The sequence below is a fragment of the Malus domestica genome, chromosome 10, assembly GCF_042453785.1.
Source record: "Malus domestica chromosome 10, GDT2T_hap1".
Lineage (NCBI taxonomy): Eukaryota > Viridiplantae > Streptophyta > Magnoliopsida > Rosales > Rosaceae > Malus > Malus domestica.
In genome coordinates, this window is record NC_091670.1 from 28,152,723 (window position 1) to 28,170,972 (window position 18,250).

At 39.4% G+C, this 18,250-nt stretch overlaps 3 protein-coding genes and 1 long non-coding RNA gene across 4 annotated transcripts; all 4 read right to left on the reverse strand.

The window, feature by feature from the left end:
• Positions 1-3,401: 3,401 nt before the first annotated feature.
• On the reverse strand, positions 3,402-3,742 carry LOC139188446 (uncharacterized). Its single transcript, XR_011571870.1, has 2 exons — positions 3,615-3,742; positions 3,402-3,504 (listed from the first exon to the last, which is right to left on the reverse strand). It is a non-coding gene; the product is annotated as an uncharacterized lncRNA (long non-coding RNA).
• A 567-nt stretch (positions 3,743-4,309) lies between these two features.
• LOC139188655 (uncharacterized) lies at positions 4,310-5,996 on the reverse strand. Its single transcript, XM_070806307.1, has 2 exons — positions 4,368-5,996; positions 4,310-4,321 (listed from the first exon to the last, which is right to left on the reverse strand). Exons 1-2 carry the CDS (start codon positions 5,994-5,996, stop codon positions 4,310-4,312), a joined length of 1,641 nt encoding a protein of 546 aa, XP_070662408.1.
• Positions 5,997-6,095: 99 nt separating this feature from the next.
• Positions 6,096-8,596, reverse strand: LOC139188656 (uncharacterized). Its single transcript, XM_070806308.1, has 3 exons — positions 8,287-8,596; positions 7,977-8,166; positions 6,096-6,264 (listed from the first exon to the last, which is right to left on the reverse strand). The coding sequence occupies exons 1-3, from the start codon at positions 8,594-8,596 to the stop codon at positions 6,096-6,098; spliced, it is 669 nt and encodes a 222-aa protein (XP_070662409.1).
• Positions 8,597-11,239: 2,643 nt separating this feature from the next.
• Positions 11,240-15,484, reverse strand: LOC103422202 (uncharacterized). Its single transcript, XM_070805857.1, has 4 exons — positions 15,256-15,484; positions 14,939-15,065; positions 11,816-11,985; positions 11,240-11,705 (listed from the first exon to the last, which is right to left on the reverse strand). The coding sequence occupies exons 1-4, from the start codon at positions 15,349-15,351 to the stop codon at positions 11,601-11,603; spliced, it is 498 nt and encodes a 165-aa protein (XP_070661958.1). The 5' UTR covers positions 15,352-15,484; the 3' UTR covers positions 11,240-11,600.
• Between the last annotated feature and the right edge of the window lie 2,766 nt (positions 15,485-18,250).

The following is an 18,250-nucleotide window of genomic DNA, read 5'->3' on the forward strand; positions in this document are numbered from 1 at the left end:
ACCTAGACCGGCAAACATTTAGCTTTCTCCCCCAATTCACCAGACCATCATCATGCTGCCTATGCGCCCAACAGGAACGGACCAAATTCTGACACTCCTCCTCTTTAGCCCAAAACGCTTCAAACCTAAACAGCTTCCTTCCTTTCGGGCCATCCAAATCAGACTTAATTAATAGAGGGCAATGATCAGACGCCAACACTATGCCATGCGTAACAGAGGAGTTAGGCCAGAGGTCCTGCCAAAAATCATTAACAAGGACCCTATCAAGCCGCTCCTCAACCCACTCCCCATATCTTAACCCACGCCAAGTAAAAGTCGACCCATTGAAGCCCAGATCAAACAGATTCGAAGAATTCATGAAGTCCTCCAAATACCTTGGCCTATTATACAAAACCTCAGCCCCACCAGCCTTCTCATGGGCCCAAATGTACTCATTAAAATATCCACCACATATCCAAGGAATCTCCGAATGAGTAAAGTGATTAATCATCCATCCCCAAAACATATGTTTTTCATTCCTATAAGGAGTCCCATACACCCCAGTGACACGAACCCATCGATTCTCCCCTTTAGTTCGCTGAACAGCATCAATAATATTAGGAGAAGAATAAACAATTTGAACCTCCAACGAGTCACCCCACCACAAGCTTAGGCCTTCAGCCCTGCCAATAGGAGAGACATTAAAACCGTTCAGAAAACCCAACCTCCTCCTCACCCCATCAATTCTATGATCTTTCATCTTAGTTTCAGATAAGAAAATCATAGAGGGTCTCTTAGTTCGAATAAGCCCATGTAGGGCCCTAACTGCCGGGTCCGACCCTAGACCACGACAGTTCCAAAAAATATAACTCATGGCTGCCTTGCGGCTGTTGAAGGCCAGCCGCCACCGCCCCGAGCCATCTTGCCCGCCTTGTGTACCAAACTCGTATCCTGGTCAATTTCCGTTACATCCTCCAAGAATGTCGTCCTATCACAAGCCTCACATTGACCTTCCCGCCTCTCGTCCTCCTCAAGAAAAGCCCGTTCCACCACTAAACAAGTCTCCTTAATACTCATTCTCCTCCAGAAGTCCGCCTCCCTACCTGTACTAGTCTCCTCTAAACCAAGACCCCTGAACTTTTTTAGCGGAGAAGTAGACAGCTCCAAGCTCTGCAATGCCATCCCCCTTTTAGTCCCCCATTCAGCTACTTCACCCACCTTGATAACATCCTCCGTACCTGCTAGGATGGAACCCGACTGTCCGTCTCCCTCATGTTGATTTTCTGAAGTACAAGAGTATGAACCGCCTTCCTCAATCTGCGCCAAAAACGTTCGGTCCCCACCAATCTCATTCCTTGGACCCTGGCCAGTTGAATCCAAGGATCGTGGCTTTCGGCGCCATTTCTTTTGATTGCGTCCCTGGTGAACAGAACCCGCCCCAGGTGCACTATCCCGAGTTACATTCCCCCTTGGAGAAATCAAGACTCTTCCTCCCCTTTGGTTCTAAGACGGAGGACGGCCAGATCCCCTCACCTCACCAGCCTGCCGTCGCTCACCCATCCCCACATTTGACAATCTCACAGGTTCCAAAACATCCCTAACTGGAGGCGCCTTAGTCCACTCCCCATACGCTGCCCCCCCTTCACCTGGAGCCTGAAAAGTGCATTCAGTATTACCATGCCCAATTCGTCCACAACGGTAACAGAAATCTTGGAGCCGTTCATACCGGAAATCTACCCAAGTATCACGGTTCTGGTCCCTTCGAATCCAGCAACCATTACATAACGGCTTACCCGTATCAATTAATAGTCGAACCCGTAAAAACCCATGAGCTTTACCTGGATCCTCCAACACTATAAACTGTCCAGCCACTTGGGTGAGACGTTGAATATTAGATAAGGACGTCGAGCCCAATGGAACGCCACGAATCTGAACCCAGAAGGGAACAGTCTCCATCTCAACTTCCTCTAAGGCTAGCTCCGGAGGCCATTTCTTGACAGAAAACACCTTCTTCATCACTGCCCATGGTACCTGTTCAAGAATCTTGGAGGCCATACTTTCATCTTGGACCAAAATAAGAAACGTATTATCCCTAACCCATTTGATGTCTACCTCTCCCAACTCTTTCCAAGCTGATCTGAGTATATTCCTAACTCCCCATTTGTTCAACAGTTTACTTGTCAGAACTTTCCCTATCAATTTGACTCCTTGCTCCATGGACGATAAATCCAACGCCTGATCCAAATGGACCACCAGCTCCTCCACACCACTAAGCGCCATTTGAGAATAGCACAGATTGACAAATTGCCAGACCAGAACTACAGAATACACCAGCCTCGCTGCACCAACCCTCGCTGCACCAATCCTCAGTATAATTCCTCAGAATAATTTGATAACAGTCTGAAGCCGTAACCCTTTACACCCGGAACAGTTAGGCAAAAAGAACAAACCCATAAATGCATTCATTGCCATATACCAGAACAGGGTGGGTGAAATACCCATAGGATATACACCTGTCATTGAGCTCCCCAAATGCCAATAAATGCCGAAATTAAGACCAAGACTTCCCCTTGAAGAGATCCTCATAAATACAAAACGAACAGAAGCTCCAAACAGTACACCTGATAAAGCCCTACCCACCAGAGACTGGTGAGGAAGAATTAAAGCCTGACCCTCCGCACAGGACCAAGCCTCCAACCGCTCAGCAAAACCCCTCAATAAATTGGCCGATCCAATCCAGCAGTTATGACCCCACCTACACCCACCCAAACCCCAACCGAAAGAAGTATAAAGCACCACAAACCCACAAACCAGCACAGGACCGAATGAACCTGCAGAGAGAAAGACAAGACAGGGAAACAACAGGAATACCAAGAGCAAAGATAGCAAACCACACGCACAACGGCGGATCTCACGAAGGAGAAAACACTCTCACACCGGAGAGAAGAGTACACTACTTTTCTCATATTTTGTCATTCTAGATAAAACAATACAACTTCTGCAACTTTTGGTGCGTCTGCTGCATATATATAAAATCTTCCATATGTAAAAATATTCCTTTCTTTTTCAATGTAAATAGTATTAATCTTTTATCTCATAGTCCTTACATCTTTCAAACATAATATTTCTTATAAGTTTTAATCCCGCAGCAACGCGCAGACATAACTTTTTAGTATATACTACAAGAGAAAATTGCCTAAAATAGTGTTCATTCTACAGTGTGATTCCATCTTTAGCCCTGCTTTAGTCTTTGGGCTTTTACTTCATTTCTAGATTTTTCCTTTCCACACCATTTCAGTCTTTCAACCCACCTTTTCTCTGGATGTTTCCACACCATTTCAGACTCTCGACCCACCTTTTCTCTGCCTGCCTCCTGCTCTCCCCATCTCCCTCCTCGCCTCATCTCCCAATCTCCCAACTTATTTTCGGTTTACACATCTGATATGAATCTCCTTGGTCTCAAAGGTCTCCTCTCCTCTAAACCCAAAAAAGCTTTAGCCTTCCAACAACGCCGGCTGCCATAATCTAAACAGGAACAAATGGCCATAACCAGAGTTTTGACTACAAAAATTGAATATTCACAAAAAGGAACTGAAAAATAGAAGCTAAAATTCAACAAGTACTAAACTATATACCATTTCAGAATAACTTAAATCATAGAGATTATCATCATGTGTCCAGTCTTCCATGTTCAATTCCGGAAATGAACAGCATCCATTAGAATAAAGCCATTGACCTTTCTTGATTTTCCGACAATTAGGGCCAGTGGCGGATCCAGGAATCTTACCCCAAGGGGTCGCAGTGTAAAAGTTCAAATAAAAATTTAGGATGGAAAAAAATATTGAAAATGAAATCATAGTACTTTCATTCATAATTCATAATGGAAACAATATTACAAACTATAATTGTCCACGACGAGGTTTCATATTTTGAAAGCGAAGCATTATAGCTTCATTTTCAATACAAGCAAAAATATCTCTCTCAATATAAACAAGCAAGCTATCACTCAACCATTGATCTCCCATTTTGTTCCTAAGTGGACCCTTAACAATATTCATGACAGAAAACGCTCTCTCCACTGAAGCAGTTGCAACTGGTAAAACTAAAGACAATGTAATGAGCAAATATACATAATTGAATACTTGATGCATCCTTGTCTCCACCATTTTTTTTGCAAGATCACGAATCCCTTCCAATTGAGAGAAATCACTACTGGAACACACATAATGAATATAAATCTCAAGTTGATCTTCAAGTGCCAAACGATCTTCATCCGAAAAGTCTTGAGGATAAAATTGAGCAAGACGAAGTAACTTTGGTTTATCAAAAGCTACAAATGAATCTTTCGGACTCAAACATGCCATACAAATAAGCAACTCGGTATTTACCTCATTAAAGCGATCCTCTAACTCCGTAATTTGCTCATCAATGACATAAATAAAGAGCTCCACACGATAATGATGACGATTTGTCTTTATTGGAGCATAACGCCTTGACCTCCCTGGAAGTATAAATGCCTCTTCCATGTTAGGAACATCAATATGATGGTTTTCACAAAAAGAAGATACTTCATCAACCAATGCATCGAACCCATTATTCCTCATCCAATATAGCTTTTCCTTGCATGATTTCACTAAAGCCATTGCATTCACAATTTCTTGATCTTTCCTTTGCAATGCTTGTGACAAATCATTTGTGAGTCCCAATATGACTTTCATCAAGAAAAGGTGAAACACAAACTCAAAAGTAAGTATCACTCTCATTAACTTATTTGCTTCACCCGCACTTTCATTCGGATTATCATCAATAACCATTTGAAGCACCTGAACCACGGATGAAAACATAGAAATGATGCTAATCAAGGTACCATAGTGTGAGTTCCATCGTGTGTCACCGGCACGTTTGAGACTTGTTTCTTGATTTAAGCCTCGCCCCGTTATAAGACAATCATTTTCAAAAGCTATCACAAGCTCTTCTTGAAGTTGCCCTCTAAGTGAATCACGCCGCTTACAAGATGCTCCAACATGATTAACCACATTATTAGCCGTTGCAAAAAAAGAGACAATGTCTATATTCTTCTTTACTACGGCAACAAGAGCTAGTTGAAGTTGATGAGCAAAGCAATGAACATAATATGCACAAGGTTGTTCTCTCAATATCTTTGTTTTAAGTCCATTCAACTCACCTCTCATATTGCTAGCACCATCATAACCTTGTCCTCGTAGCTTGGAAATGCTCAAACCGTTGCGAGAAAACAATGTGTCAATAACATCCTTTAGTGAACTTGAAGTAGTGTGGGTAACATGTTGGATACCCACAAATCTTTCAATTACATGCCCGTTGTCATCCACATAACGCAACACCATAGCCATTTGCTCTTTCACAGACACATCACGTGCTTCATCCACCAATATTGAAAAGAATCTATCTTTTAGACCATCCATGATAGCATCAAGTGTTTCAAGGGCACATGAATTCACAATTTCTTTTTTAATGGAATGAGCTAGTAATTTGAGATTCCCTGGAGCATTTTCCATCACAACTTCTCTAACTTTATCATTATTATCTGCAAGGAATTGCAATAACTCCAAGTAATTTCCCCTATTGCTTGAAGTGGCACTTTCATCATGGCCACGAAAAGGAAGACCTTGTCGCAATAAAAACTTAGTGCACTTGATTGAAGCAATCAAGCATGTGCGATAAGCCTTACGAGCTTGGTCAGAGTGTTTGCTCACTGCCGTTTCAATATGTGTAGCTTGATTCATCAAATTTGTAGCAGCTTCTCTAGCCTTATTATGAACACTCCCAACCGGTCCAACATGCATCTTAAATCTTTCTCTCCCTTTCTTCCAATTCTTAAATCCATCTCCAGTGAAAGCTTCACTACCCACTTGTTCAAAATTGGTTTTAGAGAGATAACAATAGAGACAAAATGCCACATCTTTAGATACACTATACTCCAACCAATCAAACTCATCAAACCATTGGGGAATGAAGCGTCGATTAATTCCCGACATATTAGTTATTGGGAAATTATGACCTCTAGGTTGACAAGGTCCTTTTTGTAGATATAATCTTCGGACCTCATCTCTCATATTAGCGTCATAATCTATTATTCAAGTTCTTAATCCAGGATCCGCTTGAAGATTACCCAAAACATCATCTAACTGACTTTGTCTTGAACTTGGAGTTCTTGAACTACCAACAGTATTTGAACTATCAACATTATTCGAACTACCCGAACCCGATGATGACTTTCTCTTAAAAAACCGTTCCATAATAATGCTACATATACAAAATATTCAAAATAAATACTCACAATATAAACAAACCATAAACATAATCAAAATAAATATGAATTGGATTTCAATTAAATTAAATATCTCATCTTGCATTCTACATATACAAAATAATGAAAATAAAAACTCACAATATAAACAAACCATCAATATAATCAAAATAAATATGAATTGAATTTCAATTAAATTAAATATATTCTACATATACAAAATATTCAAAATAAATACTCACAATATAAACAAACCATAAACATAATCAAAATAAATATGAATTGGATTTCAATTAAATTAAATATCTCATCTTGCATTCTACATATACAAAATAATGAAAATAAAAAATCACAATATAAACAAACCATCAATATAAACAAACCATCAATAAAAACAAACCAATAAAAACTCACAATATAAACAAACCATCAATATAAACAAACCATCAATAAAAACTCACAAAATAAATATGAATTGAATTTCAATTAATTAAATATATTCTACATATACAAAATATTCAAAATAAATACTCACAATATAAACAAAGGGAGGAGATGGAGTTGGAGCCGCCAGCAGGGGAGCAGCAAGGGAGGAGATGGAGTTGAGGGTTTGGGGGCAGCAGCAGCAAGGGAGGAGAGGAGTTGAGGGTTTGGGGGGATTGAGTTAGGGTTGGAGGATGAGAAAACAAAAGAAATTAGGGCTTTTGATTGTATAGGAGTCGGGTAGGAAGGCTGGGACTGAGGGGGGACATGGTGGGAATTTCTTTTTTTTTTTTTTTGTTCGGCCTGGCCCAAAACGACGCCGTTTTGGCCAAGTCATTTAAAAAAATTTCCTGGGCCAAAACGACGCCGTTTTGCCCGTCTGTTTTGAAAAAAAAGAAGCGCGCGCGAGCACTGCTTCTTCTTCCTCTTCCTGCCGAGTCTTCGTTCAGGCTTTTTGTCGAACAGTTGGCGTGCGAGTCCGACCCCGACAACCCCGACGACCCCAGCTCCAAGAGGTCGCATATGGGAGCTTCAAGGTTGTTTCCATGGTTTCCAAGGGGTCATGCGACCCCGACGACCCCACTGTGGATCCGCCACTGATTAGGGCATTGCATTGCCCCCTTTATATTGAAGGCTGAACCAATGCAATCTAAAAGAATGAAAACAAAAATTTAACGGAACATGAAAGCTCAGTATCATCCTTAGTGAAAAGGCATAACTAAACTTATGTCCTTATAAGAAGTATATAACTATGCCTCAATAAACATGCAACTCCATTTACTGATATGAGATGATTTAAAAATCAAATAATACTATATTCGGAATAATATACCGATGACAAATTTTGTCAAAGTAATCTGAACAATGATACACTGAACCTTGACTAAATTTAGACCTTATAGGGTCTCAATGTTGTACAACTTCGGAATAATATATCCATGTTCTTAAATTGTCCATCGTGTCTGGCTCTGGCTCATATTCATCAACTGCATCATAATCGAACTCATCTTCCACAATCATGTTGTGAAGAATGACGCACGTCATCATGATGGATCGAAGTGACTCTACATCGAACATTCTGGCAGCACCCCTGACGATCGCCCAACAAGCTTGAAAGATAACAAAACAACGCTCCACATCCTTCCTGCACCCCTATTGACAGCTTGCAAAGTGTTTTTCCTTTGCACTTCGCAGACGTGGCACTGTTTTGACAAATGTTTCCCACCGTGGGTAAATGTCATCAGCTAGGTAGTATGGCCCGTCGTATCTACGTCTGTTGACGACGTACGTGACTTTTGGTGCCTTTCCTTGCAGGACGTCGTTGAACACAGGGGATTGGGTAAGGACGTTGAGATCATTTTGAGCCCCCGGAACCCCGAAAAATGCGTGCCATATCCATGTATCAAAAGATGCCACTGCCTCCAAAATGATAGATTTTGCTCATTTTCTGTCCCTATATGCGCCTTGCCATGCACTTGGACAGTTTTTCCACGTCCAGTGCATACAATCGATGCTTCCTATCATCCTAGGAAAACCTCGCATCTCGCCCTTCTTCAGAAGCCTTTGCAAGTCCATGTGAGTAGGTTGTCGGAGGTACTCAGCGATGTACAAAGATTCGACTGCTCCGCAAAACCTCATCAGGGCCTCAAGAATGGTTGATTTCCCCATCCTCGTTATCTCATCCACTTGGTCTGTAGATGCTCCATGCGCAAGCATCCGCAACGCAGCAGTGATTTTTTGCTCAGGCAAAAGACCCATAACACCACAAGCATCCTTCTTTTGCACAAAGTAAGAATCACGATTGCAAACATCAGTTATGATTTTGTTGAACAAATGTCGTTCCATTCTAAAACGTCGTCTGAAGTACGTATCAGAAAATGCACTGTTATGGACAAAGTAATCGTCCAATAGCTCTTCACCCCGTCGTTGTTTGCTTCTATCAAGGTTTCTTGAACGGCTGGGCCTGCATATCTGAGCAACAGTCTGGATGACTCGACGGGAATGTGAGGCTCTGGCCATTCTTGTTTCGTCATCTCTCCTTCTACGCTCCTCATCCTCTTCCATCTCATTTTCGGCTATCTGAAGGTTGAACATTCCTTCAGATTGGTTAAACAATTCTTCCTTTTGCTGATCGATTTTCCACATCATCCTTGATGAAGAAGAAGACATTGTAAGGATGGATGGTGAAGAAGAAGCAGAAACTATGAATAATGAGATAGAGATGTTGAGAAAATTGGTGTGAGATTTGTGAGGATGGATGGTGGATTATATGGACGATTAAGAAAGGATCAGATTGTAGATGAGGCCACTTGGCATGACGTCATTCGTTAAAAATCTGATCGAAATCTATCCTCAAAGATTCTGAAAAGATAATGACACGTGACACGATCGTATTGGATAAAAATCTTATCGAAATCGATCTCTAATAATTATCTTTTCGGATAATGACACGTGGCACAATTTTGAACGAGTTAAAATATGATCAAAATATATCGTCAAAGATTCTCAAAAGATAACGACACGTGGCACGATGATATTGGATAAAAATCTTATCGAACTCCATCGCTGAATAATTGTTTTTTTTTATAAAATGACACGTGGCGCAACGAGAACGATTTAAAAAATCTTATCCGAAATTACAAATAATTTTATTTTGTATTATTTAAACAAACAAAAAAAACTAATATTTTATTGCCTATTGCCAGGGGGAGGGCTCCAAGGGTGGAGATGCAAATGGCAATTACTGTTCATTAATGGTAGTTACTATTTATTAAAGGCAGTTATTGTTCAATAGGGTGAATTCAATAGTGGATTGTCAGGGGGAAGACTCCATGGGTGGAGTTGCTCTTAGTCTATGGAATTCTTCATAAAACGTTATGGGTAGAAGAGGATATGGTAAAAACATCTGATGTCAAATAAAATTTGCCAATTATGTTCTCTGTTCATCTTTCTTCATGTCTGTCTCTCTATATACATTTATGTATAGTTATGTATTCATATATACATGTGCATGCAGTATGCACACACACACTTGCCTCCTTAGACCATCTTCAACCCCTAGGTTAAAACTTAAAATTTATAGCCTAGAAAATTTAGGTTTTAGCCCAGAAACAGTTTTTCTCCTTCAACTCTTCTGATCTAAATTTTTTCGTCTGAGATTATTAAAGAATAAATTTAGGCTAATTTTTTCTTTAAAAGTAATTTTTAAAAAAAATTATGTACACTGTCATAATTTAATTTTATGAACATTTTAACCTAAAAATATTTAAATTCCGATAAATATTGAAAAATCACTAAAGTATGATGAATTTTGAGTTAAATAAATTTTTTTAATTATTTTAGCCGTTAGATTTAAATTTGGGCCGTTAGATCTTTTTTGCCTTTAAATTTGATTATATTCGATCTCAGCCATTAAATTCAATAAATCTTGGGAGACATGCCCATATTGATGGGTCCCGCTAGTGGTGCCCACACCATTTTCTGGGCTAAATCCTGGGAGATATTTGGCTTTTGTTTGGCTTTTAGCTTTTAACTCACACATCTAGCATGAGCTTGGTTGGATCTAGGAGGAATAAAACCTAAAAAATAGCATTTAATCCAGGATTGGGTTTGGTCTTATAGAAGATGAGATCTCCTCCTGAAAGTCATGGGGAAGAAGCAGCAAAATAAAACAAAATAATTAAAATTATACTAAATATTGAATAGGAAGCTTATATCTAAATATTGCTGACCAAAATGGAGCCTTTACTTTGGACCTATTAAACACAGTAAAAGGTATCATTTTTATTATTTTTTTATAGTAAGCGTGATTCTATTAAACGGCATTTAATTATATATTGTAGTTGGGTGTGTTGGATTAGTATCTGTGTTTCTCTGTCTCTATCAATTTGTATTGGTTTTCTGTTTTGTTTTAATTTAGTTAATGGGAGTTGTTTTTGTTTCAGATTAATTTGGTTCATGTTTAACTAATTGACCATTAAAAGCTTAGAACCAGTGGTCTTTCAAAGATGTTGGTTGTTCAATGTCTTCATTTGTGTCTTTTTAGTTGTATGAATGGACTTCCTTTGATATAAATGAAACTAAATTGAATAGCTTTTTTTTTGTTTCTGCATTGTGTGTGTGTTGTGATACTGGATGATTCAATGTTTTCTATTTGTATATTACATGTATTCATCCAAATTAGATTCATGATAAAGTTATAGACACGTCGACAAAACCGAAAATCTTTCGATTATGATTTTATTGAGGGGGGCAATATAATTTTTTATTTTTTATTTTTTACGATTTCTAGTGTCACTTGGAGCCTTATACTATCCTTCCTCGCCTAGGCTGCTTCCTCAACAATCAATAGTACTGCAGAAAACCTTTTAGCCTTGCAGTAAACAACTTTTCTCATATTTTGTCATTCTAGATAAAACAATACAACTTCTGCAACTTTTGGTGCGTCTGCTGCATATATATAAAATCTTCCATATGTAAAAATATTCCTTTCTTTTTCAATGTAAATAGTATTAATCTTTTATCTCATAGTCCTTACATCTTTCAAACATAATATTTCTTATAAGTTTTAATCCCGCAGCAACGCGCAGACATAACTTTCTAGTATATACTACAAGAGAAAATTGCCTAAAACAGTGTTCATTCTACAGTGTGATTCCATCTTTAGCCCTGCTTTAGTCTTTGGGCTTTTACTTCATTTCTGGATTTTTCCTTTCCACACCGTTTCAGTCTTTCAACCCACCTTTTCTCTGGATGTTTCCACACCGTTTCGGACTCTCGACCCACCTTTTCTCTGCCTGCCTCCTGCTCTCCCCATCTCCCTCCTCGCCTCATCTCCCAATCTCCCAACTTATTTTCCGTTTACACATCTGATATGAATCTCCTTGGTCTCAAAGGTCTCCTCTCCTCTGAACCCAAAAAAGCTATAGCCTTCCGACAACGCGGCTGCCATAATCTAAACAGGAACAAATGGCCATAACCAGAGTTTTGACTACAAAAATTGAATATTCACAAAAAGGAACTGAAAAATAGAAGCTAAAATTCAACAAGTACTAAACTATATACCATTTCAGAATAACTTAAATCATAGAGATCCTCATCATGTGTCCAGTCTTCCATGTTCAATTCCGGAAATGAACAGCATCCATTAGAATAAAGCCATTGACCTTTCTTGATTTTCCGACAATTAGGGCATTGCATTGCCCCCTTTATATTGAAGGCTGAACCAATGCAATCTGAAAGAATGAAAACAAAAATATAACGGAACATGAAAGCTCGGTATCATCCTTCGTGAAAAGGCATAACTAAACTTATGCCCTTATAAGAAGTATATAACTATGCCTCAGTAAACATGCAACTCCATTTACTGATATGAGATGATTTAAAAATCAAATAATACTATATTCGGAATAATATACCGACGACAAATTTTATCAAAGTAATCTGAACAATGATACACTGAACCTTGACTAAATTTAGACCTTATAGGGTCTCAATGCTGTACAACTTCGGGTTGTCAACACCACACTTTCGACATTGATGACTCACAGAGATTCCAAATCTCCAAAAGTATTCACTTTCAATGCCGTCCTCCGGTTTTGAGGAAATAAAATGATTCAAGAAACCCTCGTGCACAGCTATTCTTCATTTTCATTGATGGGTTCTATCAAATTTCGCATCTTCCAGTACAAATTATCGTTCTATCCATTGAATCAAACAGCTACAACAAAGCGAAATGTAGAAATCCAACTACATGAAAGATCTAATTATCATATCTTGCATAACCAACAGATTATGAAAGAACCATGTGTGTGTGTGTGTCTATATATATATATATGTATATGTAAGTCTAGAACAATGACAACCCAACAAAACCAAAGCTTTAATTAAATGAAGCATAATTCAGTTTAAATTTCGTAATTTATATTTCTTCAATTTCTTATCTTTCTTACAATTGTCTTGACCAATCAAACAGCCCATCACCAGAAAATCAAAATCCAACAGAATTGCGAAATCAGAAACCAAATTTGAACCCGGACCTTTGAAAATTGCAGTCGAGAAAAAATTGAAACTTCCAACCCAAATTAGATTCAATTTTGACTCACCTATATGAAATTCATGCCCGCATTACAGCTTGGCCCAAGATCTATCCCCATTATCGGCCACGATTTCAAGGCAAATCGAGCAGAAGACAGAACCTCCGTACGATTTGTCACCACAACCACCGCCACTGCCAACACCATCGCTTTCTTCAACCACAACCTCTTCATCGCTGTGCGGTGGCCAGCCGCCAGGATTTACTCTTAATCGGGAGAAACATCGGGGAAGGAATTAGGCGGGCGCCGAGGCGGCTTGGGCGGACCTTGGGCGTCCTAGGCGGCCGACTGGTTGGCCTAGGCAGTCTGGAATTTCAATTTTTTTCTGTTTTCAAACTTGAGAAAGGATTAGTGCAGTGTGTTCTGGAATTTCTAAGGTTGCAGCTTCTGTTCTTACGAAGACGAAAGGAGGAAGAAGACGAGAAAATGAGTTTCTCTCTCATCCTTTCATTCTCACACACCACCCTCAAACTTTCCCATTTAATTTATTTTTTAATTTCGTTCAATCATGTTTGGACAGTTAGCAGCATTAAGTTGACCTTTCCAATAAAGAAAAATAGGTTACTGGATAAAAAAGAATAAAATTTGTTTGTGAGTGTCTGATGTGAGTGATGGGAACTACGAACATCCATATGTATGGAACAAAACCACGTAATAAATAATTGACCAAAAAACAAAACATCCATATGCGTGGAACAAAAACACATAATAAATACTTGACCAAAAAAAAACACATAATAAATTAAGTGTTTATGCGTTGAATTAAATTAACCAGAGATCAACATATAACATTAAAAAGCCAAGTACACATCGTAAATCAAGTGCTTCTGCAAAGAGTAAGGTGCTGAATGATATTTATACATGCGGGTTTGTTGGGGGTAATGGGCGTGAGGTGAATTCTATCTTCTGTCTTGGTGTGTAATTTTGTGGTGTTTCATGTGTTGTGATGAGAAGTGAGAGAGAAGATAGCTCTACATTTTATTAGGGTTTGTGGGGATTGGGAGGCCACACGCTCACGGCAGAGGAGCCAAAGTGCTTGAGTACAAAACGATCAAACATCATGCGTTTCACGGATTTTCTCTTGGCGGGAAACACACTTCCAGCTTTTGGCTTGAAGCATGAGCAGTTTGTCTCCCTCGGAACCATGATCTTCATCATCACCTCCTCTGTTGAGTTCGGCTTCATCTTCATAGCTTTCTCTTCTTCTTTCCCGTCATTCACATCTGGGTTCTTCTGCTGCTTCAGCCCCTTTTCTGCAGCTCCTCCAATATTTTCCCTCGCTGCCATCTCTCTCTCTCTCTCTCTCTCTCTCGTGTGTGCGTGTGTGTGTGTCTGTGTGTGTGTTTGTGGCTCGCCTCGCTTTCTCTGTGTGGCGTATAAATAATGAAAAGCGAACACATTGAGACCGGAATGCGACCCCACGGCCTTTTGAGGGTTAGCGCGTTATTTTAGTTTTGGAAATGTTCATTAGCATATATTCAAATCTAAATAAGAACAAGGGGAATTAGTGATTGAAATGGTTACGGTCTAACTTGTAGCATGCACATGTACGTTTTTTTCTCATACTCAATCACTTGATTCCTTGTGCTCTTATTCACCATAGACATGCTTAGCGTTTTAGAGAGACTTTGACAAGACATATTGATACAGATTGGTAATGTCTAACTAACTTGTATTTTACTTTAAAAAAAAAAACCTGTACTTTGATTCTTAAAATCCTACTAGAAAAATAATTTTTAACAAAGGTAAAATGGTAAACCAAGGTAACCAAGGAGATTAAGTTGTAAACACAAAACGTTATTGTTGTTCTCGTTCAGAGTTATAAGTAGTTGCCCATCTTAAATATAAATATATGTGCATGAAGCTAAGGCAAGACATTAGGTGAAGTTTGAAAAACGTGAAAAGAGGATAATTTTGCAAGTTGGCTTTGGAAACATCAACAGTATATAATCAAACGTTTAAGAATCTTATTGACAACGTACGTAGGTTGAATTAGGAAGCTTCCGTGAAACTTACCCGACAAACCATAACACTAAGCTAAAATTAATACCCAAAAAGAGGCCTCCAACTTCAAATGTGGTTGAAAACTTACCGGGGAAGCCAGCGTAAAACGCTGCCATCCTGCACTCAGTGGCTCTAAGTGAGCCAGGTGCCCTAACTGTACCAACAACTATATCCCCCACCTCACTTGGGTTCAAATTTGTTCTCTCTATTACTTCCTGCATAAAAAGTACACCATATGTCAATATCTTATCCTTTTTTTTTCTTTTCTAACTGTGATATTCTACTTTAAACTAATATAAACTGGACTGACAAAGATTCAAACTCGGCTTCATAGATACAAACATAATTAAAGAAAAACATTCATTCCTCCGGAATTGAGTTGGGAATTCAGGAACTGTAACAAACATTTAAAACAGGTGCCAGTAAATCATCAGGTAGAGTGTCCTTAAAACCGCCTCGCTTTGCCTTGCAAATGGCAGTCCGATATGCTCTATTTAACATGATTTTCGCAGCAAGATTTAATACAGAAAAGGTATAAAGTTACAAACTTTGCTATAAATTTTATACAAAGACACAAAAAGTAGTAAAAATTAAGTAACTTTATCGGTTAGTTTAAATCACTCACGCCACAACCACTACATCGTCTCCAAAAGCAGCAGTTCTATATGGTAGGCAGCACTATCTCCAGCTGCACATATTGAAGCCTAACAAAACAATTCAGAAGAAAATAAATTAAAATCTAAAAAAATAATAATAATATAAAACAAATATTTACAAAAATGAAGAAGTCAACAGAAAAGAAAGTGGATATAAACTTACAGAAAGAGGAGCAAATTCATAATTGAAAGTAGAAACAGAAGAATTGGTTCTCAAATGCTGCAGCAGAACCCTCTGTCTGTTCATTGCTTTATCCATCTCTCTCTCTCTCTCTAGAAAATGGAATTTGCAGAAAGCTCTTTGATCAATTAAATTTGTGGAGCAGCAAAAACATATGCAATGGTTTGTGGGAACAGTTGATTTTATCCACACTGAGCTGTCCCCCAACAACTACTTTTTGTTTTTTGTCTATTGTTTTTTGTTTTTTGTTTTTTTGAATAAAATGATATTATTTACAATAAGGAAGAGGGTGTAAACTTAATCTCACAATTGGCTAACAATAATATAGGTCGAATTCGCTTTTGGTGAGAATAGAACAAAAAACTTCTCACTTATCAATGAAAAAAAAATATCACTAAGCAACTATATTTTTTTTTTTTTTTTGTGGTTTACCAAAAACTCAATTTGGAAACCAATATGAATTCCCACTTGAGGCCAATTTTAAAAAACATTTGGTAGGTGTGAATCATTTTACCATGGGCTTGAAGGAGACCAAAATCATTAACTGATAGCTGCGGTGCAATTTTGTTTTTCATACTTTTTTATTTTCGAAAAATATAAACGTATGTTGTCAGACCCTAACTCTGGCCGTGGTGTGCCAACGAGGTCGTCGAGCCCCTTAAAGGGGGTGGATTATAAGATCCCACATCGTCCAAGGAAGTGATCCTTATATGTATCTTCTCATCCCTACCTAGCACGAGGCCTTTTGGGAGCTCACTGACTTCGGGTTCCATCGAAACTCCAAAGTTAAGCGAGTTCGTGCAAGAGCAATCCCAGGATGGGTGACCCACTGGGAAGTTCTCATGTGAGTTCCCAAAAACAAAACTGTAAGGGCGTAATCGGGGCCCAAAACGGATAATATCATGTGAATTCCCAAAAACAAAACCGTGAGGGCATGGTCGGGGTCCAAAGCAGACAATATCATGCTATGGTGAAGTCGAGCATGGGATGTGATGGGGGCCCTGGCCGGGATGTGACGATTTGGTACCAGAGCCAATCCCTGGCCGAAAGTGTGCTGACGAGGGCGTCGGGCCCCTTAAGGGGGGTGGATTGTAAGATCCTACATCGCCCAGGGGAGTGACCCTTATATGTATATTCACATCCCTACCTAGCACGAGGCCTTTGGAGAGCTCACTGGTTTCGAGTTCCATCGGAACTCGGAAGTTAAGCGAGTAGCGCCCGAGAGCAATCCCATGATGGGTGACCCACTAGGAAGTTATCGTGTGAGTTTCCAGAAACAAAACCATGAAGGCGTGGTCGAGGCCCAAAGCAAATAATATCTTGCTACGGTGGAGTCAAGTCCGGGATGTGGTGGGGCCCGAGCCCACATCGCCCAGGGGAGTGATCCTTATATGTATATTCACATCCCTACCTAGCACGAGGCCTTTTGGGAGCTCACTGGCTTCGGGTTCTGTAGGAACTTCGAAGTTAAGCGAGTTTGAGTGAGAGCAATCCCATTATGGATGACCCACTAGGAAGTTCTCGTGTGAGTTCCCAAAAACAAAACTGTGAGGGCATAGTCGGGGCCCAGAGCAAACAATATCATGCTACGGTGGTGGAGCGGGCCCGGGATGTGGTGGACCCCAGGCGGGGATGTGACAAATTGGTATCAAAGCTTAACCCTAGTCGTGGTGTGCCGACAGGGTCGTAGGGCCCCTTAAGGGGGGTGGATTGTAAGATCCCACATCGCTTAGGGGAGTGATCCTTATATGTTTATTCTCATCTCTACCTAGCACGAGGCCTTTTGGGAGCTCACTGACTTCGGATTCCGTAGGAACTCCGAAGTTAAGCGAGTTTGTGCGAGAACAATCCCATGATGGGTGACCCATTGGGAAGTTCTCGTGTGAGTTCCCAAAAACAAAACCGTGAGGGCGTGGTCGGGGCCCAAAGCGGACAATATCGTGTTATGGTGAAGTTGAGCCCGAGATGTGACATATGTAGAGAATATGTGCCATTGAAATTTGATTTAATGGCTACAAATAGGAGCTCATTTTAAAAATTATAATAATTTCATTCGTTAAATCAAATTTAAACAGCACGGATCCCCTGATTTGATGGATTAAGAGGAAAGGATCCGAAGAGGATCCCTTTTCTTTTACTATGGGCTTGACGGAGACCAAAATCATTGACTGATGGTTGTGGCGCAATTTCGTTTTCCATACTTTTTTTTTTTTTAAATATAGACACCTATAGAAAAATGTTAAGCAGACTTGACTTTAATATTATAAAACATTGTACTAAAATATGAGCTAACATTCATGGAGAGTCTCACTTCTAAGAAAGTCTCCTTAGCATTTCTCACATATGTATAACTGATTACACGCTTCTAATCAAAAATCGAAACTAGGGCACAATAAATAGACGACAAGTCTAGCACGGTTACGTACTCATTTATTGTCTATTCAGTATCAGTTTTATTTGTACACATATCCTAGATGAAGAGCCATCATCATCAAAGGTTGGTGAACGCGCATTTTACAGATCAAGAAAAGAAAATGGACAAGGTAAACCAAACAAAGCTCTA